Here is a 27095-nt window from a genome sequence, read left to right as displayed (position 1 = left end):
AAGAGTGAGTCTAATAAAAAATTGGCAAGATTTTTATGAAGAAAATTACAAAATTCTATTGAAATGTCTAAAAGAGGACCTAAATACATGGAGAATTATACCATGTTCATAAAAATGTGAATTCAATTTCCTAAAGATGAAAACATTCCTAAAATTAGCTATAAACATAAGATAATTCCACTTCAACCCAACCCAACAAATGTGAGTAGTAGAACAGAATCGAGTTGCTGGTATTTGAGGTGAATCTGAAATTCTTTGGGGAGCTTAGTATAATTAACAGTACCTCTAATAGAAAAAAAATTCACGTAAACTCTGTTATCAAAAGGATGAAATGCCCAGATATATACTGCAAACAGAAAGCTATCTGATTTACCAAGGACTGGAATATTTATGTCAATATTAAGAAATTAAGAATGTGATTTCTTGGCAAAGGAATTGCTGTCTCAGTTGCAAGGTGGCATTTTTCATTTATGACTCAAAAGGGAAGTCTGGAATACATGCCCCATGCCTAAGATACAGAATCTAGGTTTCCAGATCTAGAGAGGAGAATGTTTTTAGCAAGTGCACCCTGCCACACATGAGAGCATCCAAAGCATCCAGAGGTATCTGAATGACTATACCTCACTGAAAGGCCACTTGTTAAACTATAACAGACATACCACCTGTTCCTTCAGAGGCCAATAAGTGATCTTTGAACAGGGTTGGAGTTAAAAAGTAAACCTATGCTTCACGTTTTTGCATTGTTGTAACTAAAATACTTACAACAACTGACTTGACATAAATATGCAGTCAATGTTTGCTTCTAAGATTGGCTCAATGTTTACATTTTAAAAGAAGAACACATTTGTTATGAAAAAGATTTTCCAAATAGTCTGATTGCTTTTAAAGCAGCTCTTAAAACTGTAATACTATGTAATCAGCTGAACTTTCTGTACTGCAGTACTTTCCAACTTTATAACCATGAGTTTGTGGTATTTTACAGTGAAAACAGGCTCAGTTCAAAACACAAGATTACAGATGCTCTTTTTTAAGTGTTACATTGTTACTTTTTTCACTAAAAACTATGAATTCTCAAGAAGACTGATAAAGATAAAATCCTTGGTGGGGCACCTGGGTGGCTCAGTCAGTTGGGTGTCCGACTCTTGGTTTTGGCTCAGATCATGATCTCAGGGTCGTGGGTTCAAGTCCTACATGGGGCCCCATGCTCAGTGTGGAGTCTGCTTATCCCTCTCCCTCTGCTCCTCCCCTCCCCTTACTTCCCCTCCCCATGCACTTGTGCACTCTCTCTCTCTCAAATGAATAAATAAAATCTTTTTTTTTTTTAAAGGTAAAATCCTTGGCAATGAGCTTTTTTTTTTTTTCAATAGGCATGAGAGCATCATTCAGAATATGGAAAAAATCTCAGACTAGTGACGTGACTGGTGTTTCCTTTCAACATTTTCTTCTGTGTTTCTGGCTCACTCTCTCACCCAGCTTTTCCTCTCATACATCCTTTTCATTGTTAGAAAGAGGTAATAGACAAAAACTAGAAACTTCATGAAAAGCGTATATGGAAATCTGTTTCCCACCACATAAGCTTTAAGTATAATTTAGCTTTTTATTTACTTTTCTGTTGTCTTGTTCACTGGTTGCTAAAAATGACTATAATTTGAAAAAGGTGAAAACAGTAAGAATATAGATGACTTGAACAGATCAGTTTAATTGAGTTGACACTTATAGAATACTCCAACCAACCATAGCAGAATACACAAGATAGACCACATCTGGGTCATAAAATATATCTTAACAAATTTAAAAGAACAGGAATCATACAAAGTACATTCTTGTACCACAATGGAATTAAGCTAGAAATAAATAACAAAAGGTTAGCTAGAAAACTTCCAAATATCTGGAAATTAAACAATATACCTCTAAATAACCCATGAGCCAAAGAAGAAATCTCAAGAGAAATTTAAAATATTTTGAATTAAAGAAAAATAAAAGTACAGTTTATCAAAATTTGTGGGACAGAGCAAAATCAATCTGCTTAGAGGTAAATTTATAGCATTAAATGCATATGTTAGAAAAGAAGAAAGATCTAAAATCAAAAGGTAAGCTTCCACCTTAGGAAACTAGTGAGAAGGGTGAAATAAAACTGATTAGCAAGCACAGAAAACATTTTCAATTTTACATACAATCCAATCAAAGGAATGCAAATTTTAAAATACCACTTTTCACATACTGAATTAGGTAATTTGTATTTCTAAAATATAATATTGAGTTCTGATATGGATGAGATGAAACAGGCCCAATATATTAGTGCAACTTTTTTTTTTAAGATATTATTTATTTATGAGGGAGAGAGAGAGAGAGAAAACAGGGGGAGGAGCAGAGGGAGAGGAACAAGCAGACTCCAAGCTGAGTGTGGAGCCCAACTAGGGGTCGATTTCAGGACCCTGAGATCATAACCTGAGCTGAAACTAAGAGTTGGACACTTAACAGACTGAGCCACCCAGGCACCCCTCGTGCAAACTTTTTGAAAAAGAAATCTGGCAATGTGGCTTTAAACATACATTTTCTTTGTCCTAGTATTTCCATTTTAATGAATATAAAGAGATAATTCACAAAGATATTTATAAAAGTATTATTTAAAATAGCAAAAATTTGAAAATAGCCCAAGTGTCCAAATAAATGCAGCATTAGGTAGAACAAGGTATATGCACTCGCTGGAACGGTATGTGATCATGAAAATTGATATTTTGGGAGAATTTCTAATAACTTAACAACAATAAGTGAAAAAGAGTATGGAACAAAAATTGTATGGCTAGAAATAAGATCAGAAAAAATGTGCCAACATGAAAACTAGTTTCTTGGGATGATGGGTTTGCCCTTCTTGCTGCTTTTCTGTATTTCCCAAAGACCCCTGATGGACATGGTGGTTTTGCTCATGAGTTTTGGAGATCTGTGGGTTGGGGTATGGTCTTGGTTCTGCTGTGAGTCTCAATTCTCATTTGTAAAGTGAGGATGATGATTGAAGGTCTCTTCCTACGTGACTCTGAGGATTGAAGAGAATGTATGTAGAGTGTTTAGCACAAGCCTGCCATACATTGAGTCCCCAGTAAATGCAACCCCCCAGTGAGTGTGGAGGCCGAAGCAGGGCTCAATCTCAGGATCTTGAGATCATGACCTGAGCCGAAACCAAGAGTCAGCCACTCAACTGACTGAGCCACCCAGCTTCCCCTTCTCTATGTTTTTATTACCAAAAACAGAATTCTGTCCATGATAGGAATATAATGTATCCTAAAAATAATTAATAATTTTTAAAGAAGATTCCATCTTCTCTCCTTGCAATAAAACTTGCATTTACTCAAACATTCCTAAAGGAGGGAAGAAAGTGGAAAAATGATGTACTGTCCTTCATGATGATGAAATCTTCTATAGTTAGAAGTTTAGTTAGAAAAGTGTGGAAAAAGGTCCTGTCAAGATTTCAAGTTCATCCACATTTGTGTAGGGGGGTTTACTTCTATATACAACTCTATTTACTTATCCCTTTGGATAATATACATATTCAAGACATTTATTTACTGATTGCAAGATATTTTGAGTCCATAAAGGGGCAAATGAATATCCTTTTGTGTACCAAAAAAAAAAGAAAACAAAAGAAAGAAAATATACACTAGGAAACCTTAAGTGTATTTGACTCTGTGTATTTAAAAATGGTATACCCAGGGCCACCAGTGAGATTGAGAAAAGAATCTGAAGCTACTGGCTTTAGCTACTTATTACCTCAAGTCTGCAGGTTTTGTTTTGTTTTGTTTTCTCAGAGTAGGAGATAGTAATCTGTACTTCCTTCTTTTCCCCTGCTGGCTGGATGGGAGGCCAGAGAATATGATAGTTCCACAGAACAAATTTCTTATAGGGTCATTAGTAGACCGAGAAATCCCCTGATGCTTCAGGATTCTTTTTAATATAAATTTCAATGTTGTTTAAACAGTGTTAATGCAGTTCTCTATGGCTTTTTTTAAAGGTTTATTTATTTATTTCAGAGGGAGAGAGTGGGGAGGGGCACAGAGAGAGGGAGAGAGAGAGAATCCTCAAGCAGACTCCCCCCGCCCCCCAGTGAGTGTGGAGGCCGAAGCAGGGCTCAATCTCAGGATCCTGAGATCATGACCTGAGCCGAAACCAAGAGTCAGCCACTCAACTGACTGAGCCACCCAGCTTCCCCTTCTCTATGTTTTTATTACCAAAAACAGAATTCTGTCCATAATAGGAATATCATGTATCCTAAAAATAATTAGTAATTTTTAAAGAAGATTCCATCTTCTCTGCTTGCAATAAAACTTGCATTTACTCAAACATTCCTAAAGGAGGGAAGAAAGTGGAAAAATGATGTACTGTCCTTCATGATGAAGAAATCTTCTATAGTTATGTTATAGAGATTAACTGCATGCATGAAAAAGTGCTTGGACTTCACCAGAATAATGAATATTTTTATATTACTTTTGTATTAACTTTGGCTTTAAGGTTCTAATTCCTCAAATTTAATAGGGAATATTTCTGTGAGTAGATAACATTTATAAATAGGGAAGTTTTTTTTTTTTTAAAGATTTTTATTTATTTATTTGACAGAGAGAGACACAGCGAGAGAGGGAACACAAGCAGGGGGAGTGGGAGAGGGAGAAGCAGGCTTCCTGCTGAGCAGGGAGCCTGATGTGGGGCTCAATCCCAGGACTCTGGGATCATGACCGGAGCCGAAGGCAGATGCTTAACGAATGAGCCACCCAGGCGCCCCCATTTATAAATAGGGAAGATTTAAGGTGGAACATTGGAGGTGTTATTTTGGATTTTGCAGGAACATAAATGAACTTTTTATTGTAACCTTGGGTGTCTATGGACTTACAACGTCTTTTACCACTTATTTGCAGGTTTTTAAAAGGCATTAATACCGGGGCATCTGGGTGGCTCAATTGGTTAAGCATCTGCCTTTGGCTCAGGTCATGATCTCAGGGTCCTGGGACTGAGCCCCAAGTCAGGATCTCTGCTTAGCAGGGAGTTTGCTTCTCCCTCTCCCTCTGCCCCTTTACCCCTTTCCCTCTGCCTCTCTCCCCAGTCGTGTTCTCTCTCTCTATTACTTTGTGCTCTCTCTCAAATAAATAAATAAAATCTTTAAAAAAGGCATTAATACCCAGAAGCTATTACCTTGAGCTCTAAAGATGTTGTTATGATTAGACATTGCATAATGAAGTTCTTCTGATTTTCCTAGTAACTGAATCTCTCTTCTAAGGTAAGGTCCATTATACTGAATTTAGGGTTAAAGCAGATGGTGTCATAGATTTGCCTTCTAAATTGCATTGTAATCTTGTGAGATTTGAAATAAAAATTTCCAGAAACATGCTTATGTTTGAAATTGCAGTATAATTCAGGGAAATTAAGGGAAATAAATATCCAGGGAAATTAAGACCTATAGTTGAAATCAAACCAGAAGCATAGCTAGCTTAAATAGCAGCTTGAATACATTGTCCTAGATTATTTATTTTGAAATCCCACCTATAGACAAAGGTTTTTTTTTGTTTTTTTTTTAATCAAGTTGCTCCTTTAGGAAATTGTGGGCTTTTTTCTTTTTTTATTTAAATTCAATTAGCCAAGGTATAGGACATCATTGGTTTTTGATATAATGTTCAATGATTCATCAGTTGTGTATAACACCCTGTGCTCATCACATCACGTGCCCTTCTTAATGCCCATCACCCAGTTACCCCATCCCCCCACCCACCTCCCTTTCTGCAACCCTCTCAGTTTGTTTCCCCGGAGTCAGGAGTCTCATATGGAGGAAACTGTGGACTTTTTAAAAATGGTTTTCTAATTTTTGGACAATAGTTTCTTTGATTTTAAGCTAAAGGGCCAGAAAAATTTAGTAGAATCTATGTGTTCTTGATTGCTGATGTAAGAGTCACTGGGCAAAGAGAAAGCTCAATCCCAATTCAGTCACTAATCCTAACTAGCTGTATAACTTTGAATACCCTGGAGTCTACCGTAAATAGGCTTTAGGTTTTAAATGTATAATCTCAATGGTCCTCAGTTTTTTTCATGTTGAAAAAGGAGATTGGCTTAAATAACTTCCAAGATCTTTCCTACACTAATGTTTTATCATGATAATTACAAATTATCTGAAGTTATAATGCTGATGGTAAATGTTCTTAAGATAGTCTGCTTCTCTTGGGGATTTCTTTTCTGTTTATTGTTTCAACTGTATCTTTATGTAAATGATTCCTACACCTGTATCTGGAGATTTGACTCGCTCTGCTAAGCTCCAAAGCCAGGTTAACTGCTGGACGTGACTGGCCTGCCATTCTCTCTAAATCAACTTTTTCACAAAGCAGTTGGCCATCTCCTATCATCCCACCTCCCAGACTAGCTACATTTCCTCATTCTCCTATTTCTGAAAAAGAAACTATCATTTTTTTCAACTAACCAGATTCAGAGCCACCAAGGCATTCTTTTTTTTTTTTATGTTATGTTAATCACCATACATTACATCATTAGTTTTTGATGTAGTGTTCCATGATTCATTGTTTGCCTATAACACCCAGTGCTCCATTCATTACATGCCCTCTTTAATACCCATCACCAGGCTAACCCATCCCCCCACCCTCCTCCCCTCTAGAACCCTCAGTTGTTTCTCAGAGTCCATAGTCTCTCATGGTTCGTCTCCCCCTCTGATTTCCCACCAAGGCACTCTTAACTTCTGCCAACTCTACCATCAAACGGTTACAAAGTCCTGTCAGTTCTTCATATTTTGTTTTTTCCTCAATCTCTCTTTTCTTCCACTTTCCCAGCACCACCTTGGTTTCAACCCAGCTCTTGTCATAGAGTAGCCCTTCACTCCTCTTCTAGGCCCCCTCTTTTCTAACCTATTATATGCCATTTCCAGATAATGACAACTATAATGCAATTTCCCAATACAAATCAGCCTGACTCACCAAAGCCTTTAACTGTTTGGTCTTAATCTACTCTTTCCTCCCCATCTCCCACCGATCCCCATGAATCCCTTCCCTTGTTGGATGCTACTCACTGTCCAGGAGGTACTTTGTATATTGTGAACATACAGTGTGGCCTGTGCAGTTAGGTGACAATCACCAACGAGGCTTGCCCACATCTGCCACCACATCCATCCAAACCTATCCAATTGTTAGGACCCAGCTTAGTCCACACCCTCCACGTGGCTCTTCTCACCCCCTGAGCCCACGGTGTTCCACCTGCTGCTGCCTACTTTATACGCCACTCTTCATGTCCTGCTTTATCATATTCTGCCTTAAGTTGTTCTATTTTTGAAATAAAAATGGAATCATAACAATTATATAGTGTTGCTAAAAGTTTCGAAGCCAGAGAACCAATCATCTCTAACATTTTGATCTATTCCATGCCTTTTTCATGTGTATATTTCCTATAGTTACAATTAAAGCATAAATACAATTGTGCTTCCAGGGCTTTTTTTTTTTTTTTTCCTCCACTAAATATATAAGGGAAAAAAAAAATTTAGTTGAGGATAATATAGTAATGCAGGGGAGGATAGGGAGACAACTAACCCAGTTGGAAGGGTAGAGAGCAAAAAAGGAGGTGTGACAGCAGTTTAACTGAATTTCTGAGGACCTGCCAGAGTTAGCCAGAAGGAGGAGAGAACAGGAGGCAAAGGCAGAGAGTGTGCCCAAGTAAGGGACATGGAGCACTGTTGTGCATCTCAGAGATGGCAGGTAGTTCACTGTGGGTGGCGCTAGAGAGCCTGTCGCAGGGAGCTGATACATCACAGAAGGTCCGGGTGCCAAGCAAGCAACATGGATACCCTCTGTCAGTGATGGGCAGCCACAGGATATGTTAATAAGTGCTTGGGGCAAATACATGGGTGAAATTGCTAACTTTTGATGACATATACAGCTCATTGTCTACTTAGTATTCAAACTCCTATTCTTTCTAATAGGAGCCTGATTTTGTTAAGGGTGGCAACAAGCCAAATTAAAATACTCATCTCCCCAGACTTCCTTATGGTCTGGAGAAGCCACATAACCCAGTTCTGGACAATTAGATATAAGCAGGTATGCACGGTTGCTGGGAAAGCAGACTTAGCTGGCCTATATCTTTTTTCCTTCTCTTTTTTTCCGTCTCTCTTGCCTAGAATGTGGACACAAGTCCCAGTGGTAGAGCAGATATCTTTCGACCATAAGGAAGAAAACTGTGCAAGTCCTGATGACTTTCTTGAGCACTTGTACTTGTCTTGGGCTGTACACCTCCTTGTATACCTTTTATCATGAGAAGAAAATCAATCTTAGTTTGGTTAATCTACTGAGTTGGGTTCATGCAACTGAATGTAATCCTATCTAATATCATATCATATCCATTTCTTGGAGATTGTTTTAAAGATTTAATTTATTTATTTGAGAGAGAGAGAGAGGGAAAGAGCACTAGCGGGGGCGGGGGACAGAGGGAAAGGGAGAAGCAGACTCCCTGTTGAGCAGGGAGCCCGATGTGGGACTCCATTCCAGATCCCAGGACCCCAGGATCATGACCTGAGCCAAAGGCAGCCCCTTAAACGACTGAGCCACCCAGGCGCCCCCATTTCTTGGAGATTTGAAATGAGCTTAGCATCTTAAAGATTCTGAGAAGTCCTATTTAACTCTAACTTACTGTTAAGATTATTTGACAACAGAACTCTTTTCCCTCACAATATTTAGTATATCTCACTGTAACATGAGTGTTCTGCAGAAGTCTGAAAAATGCTACTCTTTTTGTGTTGATCTAGTAGGTGAATAGTCATCGTGACATTCTACAGGATAGGGAATATAGGAGGAATAACATAAGTTAGGGCAGAAAAATGATGAATTTAGTTTTGAATGTGTTGAATTTGAGGTGTCTAAGTAGAACTGTCCATTGACAGTTGGATATATAGCCCTGAATCTCCTAAGTGAGATTTGGAAATAAGCAGGTAGATGGGGGTTAATAAACTGTGATTGTCAAAGTAGAAAACATTCTAGGAGTGTTTTTAAACAATGAAGAAGTTTTGATCCTTTCTTTTAACTGCCTAGCTCTGCCACCTCTCTCAAAAAAGGCAATGAAGAAGACCCCACTTAAAATCAGACACACCAGACTTCAAATCCTAACTGGTCTGCTTACTTAGCTCTGTGACCTGGCTCAGGCATCTAACTTCTCTGACCTTCAGTTTCCCCATCAAAGACTTGACAACTTAACCTTAGCGAGTTGTTGTGAGAATTGTAATGTACTCCACACTGTGCCTGAAAATTTTAGCTGCTCCATCAATGCTAAGGTCCTTCTCCTTCCAGCTAGAGAAGATCGGTTGCCTCATAATTTCATTTCCTGTGTGATGCTTTCATAGACATGATGCAACATTTAAAATTAAGCCAGGGCAACGATTTAGCTTCCTCCTATTAAATATCTCTATATAACTTGAAGATAAAATTCCAGGGCAGGTCAAAAGAGATTGTATGTACATGACGGATTTGTATTTTACTATTGTATGTACTTAAGAAAACTTAAAGTGCTTCCTGGGTCTTGCTCTTGTCTACTACTTCATAAATATTAACTCATTTCATATTAACAATAATCTTATTAGGTGCTATTGTTATTCCCATATGGCAGATGAAGAAATGGTTGCACGGACGGGTTATTTATTTATCATTGCCCATAGTCACACAACTACTAGCTGTGTAAGCCGGCTCGCACCTGGGGCATCAGGCCCGTCCATGCTCCTAACCACTACACCATTACATAGAAGACACGAATAAATAAAAGGAATCACCCATATTGTTCACTGTTCTTTCATCCTCATGCAGCCTTTAGTCATTGTTGCTTTGTCTATTTTCTTACATTTAAAAGAACAGTAATTTGTCTCTGAGCATCTCTTTATCACTGTTAGGAATAGCAATGTGTATGGAAAGTTTTAGTTAAGAGCTATTTAGAGGAAAAAGTATTTAAAATTTGTGTCAGTGCAGTGCTGTCCAGGGGAGCTATCTCTGTGACAACAACACTGTTCTTGTTTGTTTGAACTTTCTAGGCTCCATATAATTAATTTAAACATGAGAGAGCATGTGTGCCTTTTTTTTTTTTTTTAAAGAAAACTACTGCTTACCTTCCTCGAAGAGCACATGTAGTTTCACAGGCTCTCACTCCCTTCCTAGGAATGAGCTGCCGTAGCCAGGAAGCACAAGAGGCTTGGATTAAAGCTTAAGGAAATTCCCAAGATGATGTTTTTAAAGGGCATAGACCTAGGTAGGAAACAAAATACAGGCTTATTTCAATGGAAATAATTCTCCATTTAATTTTCTCCCAACAGTCTTCTAGGTCCAAGAGAGATAAGATCGTATTCACAGAAAATTGATGGATAAACAATGATTTCTTTTAAAAAAATCTGAAAGGGGCGCCTGGGTGGCTCAGTCGTTAAGCGTCTGCCTTCGGCTCAGGTCATGATCCCAAGATCCTGGGATCAAGCCCCGCATTGGGCTCTCTGCTCAGCGGGAAGCCTGCTTCTCCCTCTCCACTCCCCCTGCTTGTGTTCCCTCTCTCGCTGTGTCTCTCTCTGTCAAATAAATAAAATCTTAAAAAAAAAAATTTTTTTTTTAAATCTGAAAACCCATGTCCGATCTCCAGTGTATATTTACTGGATGATCTAAATTTGGCACTTACATCTTTCACATCACTTTCTCTCTCTGTAAATGCATGCAACTATTCCTGTTCCCTCCCACACATTGATGCTTCAAGGATAAATGAGATCATGTTTATAGTTCAATGAGGAAAGATACTAGGTATCCTAAAAATATCACTATTGCAAAGTTCTTCCTTTCCTTGGAAATGTATAGTAATACCACATGTATACAGTGTTGTTGAAGAATCAAATTTTTCCATAGAAGTGATTGTTTTCAGAAAATAGATATTTATCCCATTCAGGACTAACAGTTTCTTTTTAAATTTTTAGCCATTTTTCCAATTTTCCAATTTGAACTTGTTGATTTTTTCTTTAAATTAATTAATTAATTAATTCTTTTAATTAATACTTATTGAATGCTTACTACCTGCAATGTAGGTAATTAATAGAACTCTTTCCTTCTGATTAAACAAAATATATTTTATCTTTTATCAATGACCCTTCATCCATATAATTTGCTTCAAGGATAATATCAGCCAACACCACAAAGCTGCTAATGCGTTTTTAAGCTACAGAAATATAAGCCCTAGACCTAAGTTAAGGGAACTACTAGTTCTTATTCCACACCAATCCAGATAAACCTGGACTTGAGTCCTGGATGCATAGGATAAGAACAACATTGATAAACTGTAGTATATCTGAAAGGGGGTGACTAAGGTGGTGGAAGCTGTGGAAATCAAGCCATATGGACAATTAAACGAACACTTGCGGAAGAGAATAGTTAAGCGGAGCAATAAAATGTGACTTCAAATCTCTGAATACCTATCAGAAAAGAAATTGGACCTACTCTGCATAGTCGCAGAAAAGTAAACTATAAACATAGGTAGAATTGTAAGAAGAGAGATGTCACAGTTAAATAAAACTCTACCAAAAATGAAAAGGGCTGCCTTTGAGGATTTTGTTTACTGAGACTTCTAGAACAGAAACTGGATGACTATTGGACAGAAATTTTTGTGGAGAGGTTTCTTATGGGGTGAGAAGTTGGGCTCAAAGATCCCTAAGGTCCCCTCTGATGCTGAATATCCTATATTCCATTAGGAACCTCACTCACTGTGATAAGTTATAACAGAGTGACACCTTTTCAGTCTTTTGGTGCTTCGCCTCTTCACTAAAAGGCCTCACTCAGACTGCTGTGTGGTTTTTTGTCCTTATGGCTACTTTTTATAGTTCTGTCATTCCTTGTTTTAATGTCATCCCACTTCATTCTAATTTGTTACTTCTAATATGTTGTGGTCGGAAAACAGCATAACCAAACTTACTAACATCGCATGAATAATTTAAATGAACGTCTGAAGAGCTCTCCCATGAATAAGGTCTTTGGTACATGGACTTTTTGCCATCTATTTTAGTTCTTAAAGGTCCTTTTAGCTTTCTTCCAAGTTCTTGGGGGTATTCTAGATTTAATTTGTCAAGTATGTGGCTTCTGGAAACTTGTTATTGAAATTCCATAAGTTTGCTAAGCTTCCTACTAATTCATAAAATTGAAAAAGAAAATTCTGAATCCATTACTGAATTTTTCCAAAATAATCACAGGCAGTGATATACTCATCACTGAGCAAGATTTTCCTTATGTAGATAAACTTCCCCCGGACAGCTTCTTCAGAATGGAAATAGAATTTATAACTAGACTATATAACCAAATGAAATTGATTAGAATGCTAACTACTTTTCTCTCCTGAGCTGCTTCATATGGAAAGTATTGGTGTAAATGTACAGATTCCTTTAGAATATGGGGAATTATTCTGATTTTATTGGTTTTCTTCTTAATCTTGTACTTATATATAGCAATAGTTTAAACATAACGCAAAAATATTTAATGAAAACTTATTATATAGCTAGCAGATGCTCTCAGTTAAGAATAATGAAGAATATAAGATAAACATCTTATATTGAGTCGGTTAAAGCGGCTGCCTTCGGCTCAGGTCATGATCCCAGGGCCCTGGGATGGAGCCCCGCCCGTGTCGGGCTCCCTGCTCAGTGGGGAACCTGCTTCTCCCTCTCCCTCTGCCTGCTGCTTCCCCAGGTTGTGTTCTCTCTCTCTCTTTCTGTCAAATAAATAAATAAAATCTTAAAAAAAAAAGAAAAACATAATAATGTTTTATATAAACTAAGTATGAAAGACTACTTTGCCATTAAGGAACTTAATGTCTTGTTAAAGAAACAACCAGTTATAGAGCAATCAAGGAAGTATCTTATCCGGGCAGGATTGGCACGGATAGTAAATGTTTCTGAAATCTGTAATGAGAAATGGAATAGTTCTTCCTCAATACAGCAGACTCAGAGGTTAATAATAAATGTGCTCTTTCTTTAATTTGCTTTGGCCATTAGGTTAATATCGGTGCCATGAGCCTTTGGCTATTATAATTTCCTATCATTTATTTGGTAAAAAGAATAATTTGGAGAGGTGTTTCAGTGACTCGATGGGAGCATATCCATAAGATATGAAGAAAACCCCAACACTGCCAATATTTGAAAACTCAAAGGGTTTATTTCCTAAAGTGTTATAAAAACTGCTGTCCCGTACCTTTTGCCACTCCTCAGTATTGGCCAGAGGAATAATTTTAATATCTCCCAAATGGATGAAGCGGACTTCATCCCAGTTCTTCTTGGGAGATACAAACTTCTTATATATCCCCAGGTGAGTCATGAAAAATGTGTACTTGAGACCCTAAACTCTGAATTGCCATCATCAGTAACACACAACTGAATGGTATCTGTAATGTAGTTAATTTTCTGGGAAATATTCAAAGGCACAAAATGAACATGGCAATGCAGCCTTCTACTTAACTTTTGCCTATCCTCCTGGATGTGTGCTTAGAATTATATTTTCATGGAACTTGCAGATGTCCCAGACTCAAGTGCTATTTAATCTCCTTCCATAAGCAGAAGTCCTGAGCAATCCTATCCACAATTAGCTGCTTCTGGTTGCTATTAAATTGCCCCCCGTAACTTACTTCACAACATTTTTGTTTCATAGCACAACACATTCTATATGGAGTGAGAGTGCTTGGAAAGACCAAATTCTCTTTGTCATGCTCCTGCCTCTAGACAAGGATGTTTTACACTGCCCATTAGCCAATCCTGTGACCCTTTCCTTTTAGCACCTTGAGTTTGAATTAGGGAAAAGCTTTTACATCAAAATGGATACACCTCGGATAAAGTAAGCATTGATTGTTTAGCCCGGATGCCCTCCCCCGCACCCCTCCCCCCACCAAAGCAGCGGAGAAGCCGCGAAGGCCACTTAGCAGTTCGTGCGCTTTCCAAAGCCCACGACCCGGAGCTGTGCTGGGGGGTTCCTTTCCTGGACCGTGAGACTCCGGGAGAAGGGGTGGCGGAGATGGGGAGTGGAGGGGAGGGTTTGTTTTGCTGGGGGATGTGGGAAGTAGGCGCTAGCCTGTTTCGCGGTTTTTTAAGCCCCTTGGCATGCCCTGACCTGATCAAGAGGGAGTCAACTGCTCTCTGGAATGTTCCGGGAGAAGGTGGGAGACTGCTTCCCAGAAGAGGCCTGTGGGTGCTGGAGGGCACCAGGGGGGTCACGCAGGGAGACGCAGGGCAAGCGCCGGGAGGGGCACGAGGGAAGCTGGGGGCCGACGTGACCCGTACCCGCGGGCGCTAAGGCGGGCGGAACGAGCTGGTAGCGAGGCTTCGAGGGCGGCCCGTGGGGCCAGGAGACCCCTCCCCGGGCGCGGCGGTGGCGGCGGCGGCGGCGGCGGCGGCGGCTACCCGGCTGCGCAGGCTGCACCGCCCCGGCTGTCAAGCGAGCGCGGGGGGCGGGCAGGAGGAAGGGGTGGAGGTGCAAGGGGAGGAGGGCTGGCACCGGAGCGCCGCGGTGTCGGTGCAATAAAAATGCATCCCATGGAACTGCCCATGGAGAAGGACGGGACCGAGACGCGGCTGCGAGAGGAGGTGGTAAAAGCGGAGGAGGACGCCCAGGAGGCAGCGGCGGCGGCGGCGGCCGGGAAGTGAAAGGTCTCGCAAAGTTCAGCGGCTGCTGCGGGCGCCGAGCCCGGGGCTAGCGGCGGAGGAGCCCGCGGGACCGCTCCGCAGGGGCTGCGCGGCCAGGCCGGCTATGGTCCGGGGGCTCCCGTCGCCCCCGAGGTGCCCGGGCCCCTCCAGGCCGGTGCGCGAGGGTCACCCCACCGCCCGGCGCGGCCCCGGCCCGCGGCTCCCGGCAGCCGGCGCCCACTGACCGAGCCTGGCGCCCCAGGAGGGGGAAGAAATAAAGAGCCCCAGTTCTTCCTGAGGACTGTTTGGCGCTTCATCCCACAACCGAGAGGGCTCAGCTCCCTCGCGCACCCGCCCGGCCCGGGTCCTCCCGGTTCGTCCCGGCCATGGGGAGCTGCGCGCGGCTGCTGCTGCTATGGGGCTGCTCGGCGGTGGCCGCAGGTGGGTGGTGACGCTGCTGGGCCCCCACCCCCTTTCCCTCGCGCTTTCTGTTCCCCACCTCGGGACTCGGGGGTGCAGGGGAGAGCGGGCTGGGAGCGCCAAGCTCAGCTCCCGAGGATGAAATGAGTGGCCATGTTCCGCCTCTTTTCCCCGGGTCTCTGCCGTTTAAAATACTATTGATTTTTTTGCAACTGCGATACACATGCCCTTGGATAACCCGATATCCGGGGTGCGTCCTGCCGGAGATACCACGACCTTGGTTTCTTTCTCGGTTTGGGCTTGTAAAAAACTGCCTTTCCACTTTGTGAGGGAACAAAGGACCAAGCTCGCCATCCCCCGGCACTTCATGGCCTGAGGAATGATGGGGAGGGATGGCCCAGCGACCCTGGGCGCGCGTGGGCCGCGGCTGCTCTCTCGTGGAGAGCGATCGCCCTAGTCCCCGACCTCATACTGGGCACGAAGGAACCAGGTAGGGACACCTGGGCGGGGTGTGTGCCCTTTCACCGCGGCAGTGGCTGGAATGCAGTGAGACCCCGGGCTGGGACGATAGGTGATCACCCTGGGTTGCACGAGCTGGCTGGCCGCCCCTAGGGAATTGGTACCCTGGCTGAGGCTCCGTGGGAGGTCGGAGGCGGGTCTGCTCCCTGTCTCGGTAACTGGACGACCGGCAGAGGCGTCGTCAGAGGCTCTCTCCCTCCTACTCCCAGCCCGTCTTTCCTGGGCTGTCCTTGGCCACCCGTTCCTAGCGCGCCGTTTCTAAATTCGGGAGCCCCCCTTCTGTTCCTCTCCCTCCCCCTTGCGGGTCACCTGGTTTACAGTTAGGTGTAAGTGTAGCTCAGGGTGTGAAGGGGAAAGAAAGTGAGGGACTCTTCAGCCATCCAATCTCTCAAACGTTTCTCGTTTGCTCTAGAAAGGGGAGTGTGGGCTGGAGGGACGGACTGGTGGACAGAGAGCATTGGCGCACCGTACCTTCCCTTCGGCTTCTTCCACTCTGCCCTCAGGGACGCTGGCACACAGTAAAGCAAAGTTTTAGAATCTTCACCCCAAACCAGGCAGGCTCAGGAACATCCTTCCTATACTTGGATAGTTACTTCTTTAGGGATCTCCCAAGTATTTTGCCCACCAATTATTTATCTGACTCCACAATCTTTTCTGTACTTATTACTTCGGAGGCATTTAAAATGATTCAGTACTTTCCCCAAGGAGCCATTAGAGGTCTAAGATTTTACCTTAATTCTTCTTAGGGATGCACCCCTGCCTGCATTTATGCATGCTCCCCCAACCACAGAGTGAACTTTATTAAACCTTTCCCTTTTCAAACCATGTTATGGCAAAAACAGGCAAGCAATCAAGAGGTTGTAAATAAATATCACAAGGCAAGTGTTTCAAGTCAAAAATACTTGTACGGGCAGTATATGATTTTCCCCGAAATGCTTTGCAGGTGAGTCATAGCCCATTGTGTGTTTGGGTGATCCTGGCCACAAGCAACTGTTGCTCCAGTTAATCAGAACAGTGGCAAACAAGAGTCCAGGCATAATGCACATCTGAAATTGACATTTAAAAAAAATATATGCCTAAGGAAGCCCTTTCTCTTGGTTGCAGAGGCTATGTGGGGCTGGTGATTGTCAGTCAGCATGTGAAATGTCTCTGTTCTAGTCTAAGCTGTCATTTGGCTTCTCCAATAGCACGGTGATAACAGTTCAGAGGTGCTCTCCCTTAAGAAGCAGAAACGTTCAATTAGCCAGAATTTGGGGTTTGACTTCCTTTTCCTTCTTTCTTTCTCTGTTTTAACTTTTACAATAGATGATTTTGCTTAAGGTATTCATAATTAACATGACAAACCCAAATTAAAGGATTAAAATACATAGTCAGGATGTTAATAAGTGGATAATGTTTATCATTTTAAGTAATTTTGAAACCTTAAAGTCTGTTGGACCTTTGGTTGGGTGGAAGCACATGTTTCTTTAAGAAGGTGTTTTAGTTCACCGATAATGTTTAAAGGTGCTCTTAGTGGCTGCCAGACTGTAAACATTCTCCTGTTAAGCAAACAGGCAACTACTATATAATCTGTCATAGGTAGAAGCACTCAAGAGGCAGAGAGCATGTCAAATAAGCTTTTCTGCCATTTGGCAGTTTAGAGAGTTTTTTTCTTAGTTATATTTACTCAATATTAAAAATAGATATTATGCCTGTGAGTTCCAGCGGTCTCTAGTTTTGCCTCCCTAAGTGAGATCCCACTGTATATTGATTAAATATCTCGTATTGATGGGCGCCTGGGTGGCTCAGTTGGTTAAGCGACTGCCTTCCGCTCAGGTCATGATCCTGGAGTCCCAGGATGGAGTCCCACATCCGGCTCCCTGCTCAGCAGGGGGTCTGCTTCTCTCTCTGACCCTCCTCTCTCTCATGCTCTCTCTCTCTCTCTCTCTCTCAATAAATAAATAAAAATTAAAAAAAAATATCTCGTATTGCTTTTCCTAGGGAATTTGTCCCTTCACATTTTCGGATTAAAAATATAATAGAATAAAACATTTCCTCCTTGATGCATTCTAATAAGCACTTTAGATAATGCTAAGGACTCAAATTATATTTGAAAGACTAAATTGGGTGATCTTAAAAACATCATTGTTTTTGGGGATTATTTAAGTCATGACTTCAAAACAAACGTGTATATTTCAAATACAGGGAATGTTTAGAAAGCAAAGTACTTAAAAGCTTTGGGCCCATTATCTCTCCCCCAGTGTTTCCATTTTCCTTCCTCTCACCCTTTATCTGAAGTGATTTCTCTCCCTTTATGTGAATTGTGTATCTGGACATGAAATGCATGCACACACGCACATGCATGCTCACACACTCGTATAGACAGATGCACTATAAATGCAGAACAGTATTCGTGCTCAAATTTGATAGAACGGCCTCTTTAGTGAAAGTCTTAAGCTCTTTGGGGATAACTTGACTGTTGAAGACAGAAGAGCTTTCCAGATGGGTTTGTCTTGAATAACATAGGCTTTCCCTTTCCCAGGACTGAGTGGAGTAGTTGGAGTGAGTTCCCGCTGTGAAAAAGCCTGCAACCCTCGGATGGGAAACTTGGCTTTAGGGAGAAAACTCTGGGCAGACACCACCTGTGGTCAGAACGCCACCGACCTGTACTGCTCCTATAGTGAGAACGCTGATCTGACTTGTCGGCAGCCCAAATGTGACAAATGCCATGCTGCCCAGCCTCACCTGGCTCACTTGCCTGCCGCCATGGCGGACTCATCCTTCAGGTTTCCTCGCACGTGGTGGCAGTCTGCTGAGGATGTGCACAGAGAAAAGATCCAGTTAGACCTGGAAGCTGAATTCTACTTCACTCATCTAATTATGGTGTTCAAGTCCCCCAGGCCAGCAGCCATGGTGCTGGACCGGTCCCAGGACTTTGGGAAGACATGGAAGCCTTACAAGTACTTTGCAACTAACTGCTCAGCTACGTTTGGCCTGGAAGATGATGTCATCAAGAAGGGAGCTATTTGCACTTCGAGATACTCCAATCCTTTTCCATGCACCGGAGGAGAGGTAAGAGCCCACATTTAACTCTATGCTATAAGTAAGGTAGAAAAATGTTACCAGCCCACATTTTTTTTAAAGCATGAAGGTGTACTTGTAGCAACATGAATGAAATTAGAATTTTTCATGAGCTTTATTTGTCATAAATTATTTCTCACCCTTAGATATGGTTGTGTAGTCATTTTCAAGCAGGTTGTCCACTGGCTGGGTTTGAGCTGGAATTCTAAGGTTTTAATTTTCTTAATTTTAAGGAAGAGTAGACACACGGCATCATCACTATCCTCAAGGTTTAAAGGCTAATGATTTCTTCGGTTAGCGGGACTACTTACTGTAATTCTGAAGGAACAAGAGTTATGGAGACAGCGTGTTCCTGGAGTCCATGCATGCTGGGTATCTTCCTGAAACTGTTAACATAAATAGGAAGTAAATAAAACTAAAGCCAAGGGAGAAAAAAAGTCTGTTTGTCAGAAGGATACTTTTGTATAACAGTGGAGTTTTATTGTTAAGATTACAAGAATGCATAGCAAACAGATGAGGGTACTGTGTTTTAAGATACAAAAGTTCTTTTTGGACTCACAGTTGCAGTTTAGGGACTTCTGTCTACCCTGGGCCCAAAACCACCTCAACCTCATTTTGCAAAACAGCTTCCTTAGCTACTAGTCCAATTCCTGTATGGAATGTTTTCTCCTCGTTTCATATTTTCCCTTCCCTAAAGGGAAAACAGGTCTTTTTAACTTATATGGATATACCTAGAAAGTCCCCCCTCCACCTCCGCCTAGCATTATGAAAACATTTAGAGAAAACTAAATTAAGTGAAATCAGATTAAGAGAATAAAATACCATCATGTAGATCAAGAAATATGGATTCAGACGTGTGCCTGGCTGGCTCAGTCGGTAGAACTCACTCAGAGTCATGAGTTCAAGCCCCGTGTTGGGTGTAAAGCTTACTTAAAAAATAAAATAAATAAAATCATGTTTAAAAAATGTTGATTCAGAAAAAAAGAGAAGAGAGAATATAATCTTTCTAATTCTGGCACATGTTGTGAACACACAGACTAAATAAGTGGTTCTCAAGCAGGGGTGGTTTTGCCACCCCCTGGACCCTCCCAGGGGACATATAGCAATGCCTGAAGACATTTTTGCTGGGGGGAGGGACACTACAGGCATCTAGTGGGTGGAGGCCAGGGATGCTGCTAAACTTCCTACAGTGCACAAGACAGCACCACTCCCCACTCCCAACAAAGAATTCTTAGCCCCACATGTTAATAGTACCAGGGCTGAGAAAGCCCGGACTATGTGTGAGGCTTATGTCCAATGTATGTAGTACAATAGCTACAAAGACTAAGATGAACTCTCTTCTAGTAGTCCTTTGTATTAGTATTCACTGGCTTCCCAGATGATTGTACTTAGTAAACATTTATTGAGCCCCTACTATGTGCTAGGCACCGTAGTCAATGCCACTAATTCTGCCTTTGGTTTGGGGGGAGGGGTGCTTGCGAGCAGCCTAATGAAAAAACTGTTTGGGAACTTCTTCCCCCTACTACCAAAGTGACATATGGACTTTAGCCATATTATCCAGATACTTCTTCTGTGTGCTCTCTGCGGACCAGGCCCAGTGCTGCTGGCAAGGAAACCAAGTGGGATGTGGCACGAACAGCACACAGATGATCTTCCTGGTCTCTAAAGTTGGCGCCTGGGGGGCTCAGTCAGTTAAGCGTTCGACTCTTGGTTTTGGCTCAGGTCATGAGCTGAGGGTCGTGAGATGGAGCCCTGTGTGGAGTCTGCTTGAGATTCTCTCTCTCTTGTCCTCTGCCCCTCTTGCTCATGCTCTCTCTCTCAAATAAATAAATAAATCTTTAAAAAAAATAAATAAATAAAGTTGGCTTCATATTGTAAACCCTTGTGCACCCTGTCATGATGGACATTTTTAAAGATACCAGGACAGGAAAGAGACGGATAAGTTAGACTCATTGTTTTCTTATGTGGAGAGCACTTTGTGTTGCAAACAAATGAATGGCTTGAACTCTCAGATTGCTTTGGAATTGATCCACGTGCTCATATCGGTTCCCTACATCTCAGTGCTATTGGGCCATGTGTATCTATGAAGTTGCAAAAATACAGTCTTTCAGTAACCAGATGACAGGCATGCTTGCTTAGCAAATATCACATTGAATGTATTACGGTGGCCCAGCAATTACTTAGAGATAACTAAAGTAACATTTATTTAACTTAGAGTGGAAGCCAAGTCTTATCTTCTTTAGAGCCAAACTACTTATTGTCATCAGTGCTTATTACATCAAATTTCAAGCAGAGAGAGACTAAAATTTATGTTATTTTGCCTTTTGTATCCAGTTTTAGTTACCTTTTATATCCAAAGTTTTTTTTTCATTGTAGCTGTTATTTCAGTAGACTTATAATTCAATGACAAGAAAAAAAAATCAGGAGCCATCTGGTTCCCTCTAGAGTATTTTTGCAAGTACACAGCAAACCATCATAGAATTTCTTCCCTTCAGAGCACAGGTTTGGGAGTGAATCTTTCCCTCACGAGTTGGAGAGTAGAAGAGAGTCTTCCTCAAAGATAAGGATGAGAGGACACCTCCCTGGAGGGGATTACTACCCATGTCTCCTGTGTTGCTGTGGAATATAAGTTAGTGCTGAGCTACAAATTAATTTTGCAGTACGACTCTCTATCTCCTATCTCCATCTTTGGAAATTGACTGATCAGAAAAATAAGCCAATTACCCTAGGGTCAAGTAAGTCATCTCAAATTTCATTTATTGCTTATTTATAATATTATAGACCTATATCTTCCCCCATTCAATGTAAGACTTCTTAGGACTTCTCTAGGTATTATCCTACTACTCAGGCTAACATAAATATATCCCAGACTCAATTTGTTTCCATTATTCATTCCAGAATACTTCTTTGGGCTTTTAGGGCCTTAGAGAGACCTGCAGCTTCATGTCAAAGAAATCAGATACCTCCATCTTAGGAGTTGAAGGCACCAGTCGTCTGAAAGAGGACTTTTAAAAAATATGGGCCCCAGTGGGGTGCGTGGGTGGCTCAGTCAGTTAAGCGTCTGCCTTCAGCTCAGGTCATGGTCCAGGGTCCTGGGATTGAGCCCCGAATCGGGCTCCCTGCTCTGGGGGAAGCCTGCTTCTCCCTCTCCCACTCCCCCTGCTTGTGTTCCCTCTCTCGCTATCTCTCTCTCTCTGTCAAATAAATAAATAAAATCTTCAAAAAAAAAAAATACGGGCCCCAAAAGCTACCCGGAAGAATACTCTTTAAAGTTAAAATCAAAATTAAATCTGCTACACAACAACTTCCTAAACTGGTCAGCAGTTACAATGAATGGTTCTCCTACAATGCGTCTCCTTTGCAGGAGAGGAAACTAAGGCTCAGAGGTGAAGCGATTTACCCAACAACATTGCATTAGTTAGTTATATGGCAGAAGCAGGACTAAATCATGGGTCTTCTGACTGTAAGTCTAGTGTTTGTTCCACAAAACTATATTCTCTCATCATTGTCGACTCCCAAGAACTGCTTGCAGAAAGATGTCTGCATATCTCTCTTCTTACTCACTCTGTCACAACAATTTGTTACTCATTTGCATGTGACATGAAGGTGAAAAAGGCGGTACCGAAGAGCTTTTTCCTGAGCAGGAGTGTCCTCTAAGATATCAGTGGTGTTCTGGGAATAAAAGTTTCCATGACCAAACTAGGTTGGGAAACCCTGAGTGGGTTTAGCAAAGTTAACATTTGTAAATACGTAAATGTTCTCATTATGTGTCCTGTGTTCCTAAGTGGGAAATATAGGATGTGATATTCCCAAACTTACTTACCCAACAGAACCCTCTTTTTGCAGAACTCCAATTACTAGCTTTCAGAACCCCAGAGATCCACAGATCACAAGTTGGCAGTGCTGGGATGGAGGTATTAATGCTCCCCAAATCCTGGTAAAAGGACAGATGGGGGAGATGTTGTTCAAGGGATACAAAGTTTCAGTTATGCAAGATGAATAAATTCTGGAGATCTAGTGTACAGCAATGTGACTATAGTTAACAGTACTTCCTTGTAATTTGCTAAGAGGGCATATCAAGTATTCTTACCATACATATGCAAAAAAGTGGTAACTCTCTGAGGTGATGGGTATGTTAATTAACTTGAACATGGTGATTATTTCACAATGCACGTGTACATCAAATCGTCAAATCATACTCCTTAAATATATATATATATGTATATACTTCTCAATTTTCACATATACCTCAATAATTTTTAAAAAGGCACAGAGAGGCCTGGTGCTTGGCATGGTTCGACATCAAGGCTCTATGCCTATTGGGGGCTTAATCTTCTACTTAGTTGGAGCAGTAGGTAATAATAACTTTGAAGCTGAAGATGAGAGGTTAGTTAGGCTTTTGGGGGGATTCAGAGAAATACCCAGAAACCCCCTCTGGGTACAGAAAACAGAAGTGAGGAGATGCAGCAAGTCATTTTAGGCTCTGCACAGTGAGGCCTCATGCAACGGGAGTTTCAGTTGTCACTGTTCAGGAGACAGCAATGTTCCAGTGACCCCACACTACCTCTAGGGTGATGGAGTCATCATCTCCGTAGAAGTGCGCATTGCTGCCCCTTGCTCTATTAACTTGTTGCTAGAAGAGCTCTATTCAAAATTGAATAGCAACCAACCAAACCACACAGATTTTTTTTTCCTCTGGGGCACTATGAATATAAAACATTCAAAGGGAGGCAGCCGCACAGAGAAGCCAAGAACAGAAGAAAGCTGGTCTCAAATGAAGCCCCAGGGAAGGATTGTGTCGGCCTTATTTGCCTCTCTATGCCCAGCATGTAAGCACATTGCCAGGATCACAGTAGGCATCCAGTAAATCTGTAACTGAATAAACGAGTGTGAACAGATGAGAGAGATGACAAGTAAGAGAATATCCTTAAATGACACAGAGGGAGAAATGAATACAAGCCTTGGGTAGGGGGGGATAAGATTCAGAAACCCTGGTTAACATGGAGAAGCTGAACTGGTAAAAATATGAGATAAGTTGTGGTTGGGGAAAGGCAATTGAGGACCTTAAATTATGTTTATTCATTCATCTGTTCATCAAATAATTTGGGGGCTGTTAGGTGTCCAATACCATTCCAGATGCTGGGGATATGGTGGTGAACCAAAGAGATAAAAGTCCCTGTCCCCGTGAAGCTTAGGTACTAGGGGAGGGGGATGGAGGGAGCACAGAGAACAAATACTTAAGTAAAATAGAGTGTGATAAGGACTGAGAAGAAAATAAAACAAGGTAGAGGATAGGGAGTGCTAGCAGGGAGGGCTTGCTGTTCCCGAAACAGATTGAAGGATTCGTGTTTGGTGGAATAGTCAAGAACTCTGAGGTCCTGGCAAGTTTCCTGAGCGAACAAAATCTATAATTAAGGGTCCCGTGTCTTTCAATCTGTAGAGATGGAAAAATGAAGTTGTGTATGACAACAACAAACATCGATAAAAATCCCTCTTGCTAGTGTTTCTTAGAATGAGAGCATTTGAAAAGGAACCTAAATGTCATCAATGGAAAAACACATGACTGATGAGTAATCTGAAGCCTAAAGGGAGTTAAATGACTTGTCTATAATTACTCAGCTGAAATCCGTGTTTCCTGACTTTTAGCCCAGTGCTATTTCCACTATACTAGTCTGAAATTCCTTTGTCCCAAGTCAGGTGGTGTGAAAGATACAAAAACAATATACATTCCTTTCTTTCGCTGTCCTTACAATGCACTGGGTAAGAGCTTAAACACGATCATTGGGGGGCTGATTTATTAAATAATATGAGATGGTGCTTGATTAATTCCCAGATACGTTGTGCAAATAATATGCCTTTCAAAATCTGAGTACTCATTTGTCTCTTTGAAGGATGTCTCTTTGGCCATAGAAAAGAATACATTTTAATACCTTGTGGTAAAGTCACTGGCACAAGTGTGCAGAAAATGATTAATTACTTAATCAGGTTTTTGCAGGTATTTACATTTACAATATGCTAAGCAATATTTAGGCTTTTAGCTGAAAAGATAAAGTAATACATGAGTCGGAATGCTTTCTCTTTGCTTAGCTACTTGTTTTCTTCAATCACTGAAATCTGCTTGTGCCTACTTTTGCAGCGGCAATGGCCATGAGTCATGGGGGCAGCTAGTACCCATGTGCCAGGCATTCTGTAGCATGTACCATACCCCTTATTCTCACAAGAACCCTGGTAGTTGGGTCCAGTATTAACCCCATTCTACAGAAAAAGAAATTGAGACTTAGTGAGTCCGAGTAACTTGGTCAGACTCAAATAAGCAATGAGCCAACCCGTGCCAGAGCTGGGATTATTAGCTTGTCTTAAAATTATTTATATGATTAAGTTTTATTATAACTAAATTTTTTTTAAAAAAGTAAACTAGCTAGTAACTGCTTTAAGTAATTTTTCTAACAAAGTTATTCATCCAGTGTATTAATGTTTTGCTTTGAAGCATATTCCTAGCTATAATTTTGTTGCACTTCCTTGAAAATAAAATGTTGTATGTATTTGTTTAGAGTGTTTCGATTAGCCACACCCTGGGGATACTCCCTTCCTGTAGGGCTGTGGTTAGAGATTTATAACAGCGTTCTTCAAAAAAAAAAAAAAAAGCCTTTAATTTAAAGAAAATCCACAGGGTAGTTGTTAATTAAAATTATTTAAAGAAGCTACATAAAAATTAGAACCAATCCACAGATTAAATCAATAAACTTTGATTTACTGATTTCAAAGAGTAGACTCTTCCTCCAAAAATACCTCCTTTCTAGCTATTAAAAAAAAAAAGTCTGTTACCATCTGTTTGCTTGTTCGCTTTGCATTTGTTCAATTAGGTGGCTTAACTTTGCCAATATTTCGTTAAAATATTCTGGAATCTTTGAGAAATCAGTTTATAAAATGCTGAGTTAGCAATGAATGATTCACACTGAAAAATTAAGGCCAGACAATGAAGAGCAGACGAGGAGCAGGCACCTGGAGGTCAAGTATATTAGGGCATACAAGAGGCGCTTCCTACCAAGGCATGGAGAACCCTAGAAACCAGAATGGTGGTGGTAGGGATTGGGGGCTCTGGAAGATGAGGAACATGCATCATGACAGAGAATACAGAAGTAATTGCTTCCGATCAGTAATCAGAAGTGTCTGAAAACTCAGTAAATATATCCTCTCCCTCCTCTGCACCTTCATGCACTCTGTGTCACTCACATGTAACCATATCATGTCCCCTATCTCTTCTACTCCTATAGTGTTCACTTCTTGTGGAACTTTGTCCCATCTGTCCTTGTATATGCCCTGTGGCTCCCAGCCCCCCGACCTCTGTACCTGACACAGGTCTCTGCGAGGCCTAACTGTGCAAAATACATTTATTGAATTGAATCATATGACAATAACTACATACAAAATAATAATTCTGTTTATTAATTGTGTTGGATGTTATACATCTACTACTAAGTGCTGATCTTTTCAAAGTAGTCATGATTCATTCATTATTTCTGTAAATATTTATAAAGTGTCTCCTATCTGCCAGCCACTATTTTAGGAGTTGGAGATACAGAGCAAAAAAATAAAAAATTCCTGCCCTTGAGCTTACATTCTAAATATAAGATGCTAAACAAGGTAAAATATATAGAATGTTAAACAGTGATAAGTGTAAAGGAAAAAAATAAAGCAGGGGAAGGGGCTGGAAAGTGGGGAGGAGGTTTTTAATGTTTAGAAAGAACTCCTAGGGGAAGAAAGCCTCACCGAGACTTTTGAATAAGGACCTGAAGGAAAGCAGAAGTGAGCAGTAGACATATAGGGAAAGAGCGAAGGCCCCAAGGAAGTGTGCCTGATGCCACTAGGACAGTGAGGAGGCCGGTGATGAAGCAGAGGGGTGGAGGTACAGCATAGTAGGTGAGGTCAGAGATCAGGGAGATATTTAGAGTGTGGGGCCTCTAGTAGGTGTCAGGATGGCCCAAATTTACACCTAGATCAGCCTGTTAATTATTTTTAGCATCCCCTTTCATTCTCCAAGTAGTCCCAATTTGGACTATAAAGTATTAGAAGTTGTTATGATAAGATCACAGGTTTTTACTCTGGATGAGATTGGAAGCCATTGGAGGTATTAAGCAGAGGGAAGAAATGGTCAATTTATTTTTCATAGGATCACTTTGGCTTATGTGTTAAGAAAAGACCAAAGAGGGAAGCTGGGAGACTGGCTAGAATTCTACTGTGATAATTCCGGCTAGATCTGACAGTGTGTGGACGAAGGGGAGCAACGGAAATGGTGAAAGGTAGTTGAATTCTAGATCAATTCTGTGGATAGAGCCAACAGCGTCTGCTGACAGGTGGGATGTAGTGTGTGAGAGAAAGAGAGAAGTAAGGATGCTTTTAGTCTGATCACCTGGAAGAATAAAATGGCCATTTACTGAGGTGGAGAAGACTCTAGGGAAGC

The 27095-nt window shown here is 41.3% G+C and overlaps 1 protein-coding gene and 1 long non-coding RNA gene across 7 annotated transcripts in view; one reads left to right on the top strand and one right to left on the bottom strand.

Annotated features, from left to right (window-relative positions):
• Positions 1-2671: 2671 nt before the first annotated feature.
• Positions 2672-14376, bottom strand: LOC118531694 (uncharacterized). Its single transcript, XR_004915339.2, has 3 exons — positions 14124-14376; positions 10118-10253; positions 2672-3034 (listed from the first exon to the last, which is right to left on the bottom strand). It is a non-coding gene; the product is annotated as an uncharacterized LOC118531694 (long non-coding RNA).
• A 100-nt stretch (positions 14377-14476) lies between these two features.
• The window catches only part of NTN4 (netrin 4), a 139297-nt gene continuing 126678 nt past the window's right edge, over positions 14477-27095 (top strand). For 5 of the 6 annotated variants that reach the window (XM_078076429.1, XM_078076430.1, XM_036085842.2 and 2 more), the window contains exons 1-2: positions 14477-15076; positions 18096-18625. In XM_078076429.1, coding sequence (XP_077932555.1) covers positions 15022-15076; positions 18096-18625 — 585 coding nt within the window. In that variant the 5' untranslated portion in view covers positions 14477-15021. Of the gene's footprint in view, positions 15077-15173; positions 15546-18095; positions 18626-27095 lie in introns of those variants that run through there. The other variant, XM_036085845.2, reaches the window with a different exon arrangement.

This window comes from Halichoerus grypus, chromosome 6 (assembly GCF_964656455.1).
Source record: "Halichoerus grypus chromosome 6, mHalGry1.hap1.1, whole genome shotgun sequence".
Lineage (NCBI taxonomy): Eukaryota > Metazoa > Chordata > Mammalia > Carnivora > Phocidae > Halichoerus > Halichoerus grypus.
This window is presented reverse-complemented; position numbering and strand designations above follow the sequence as displayed.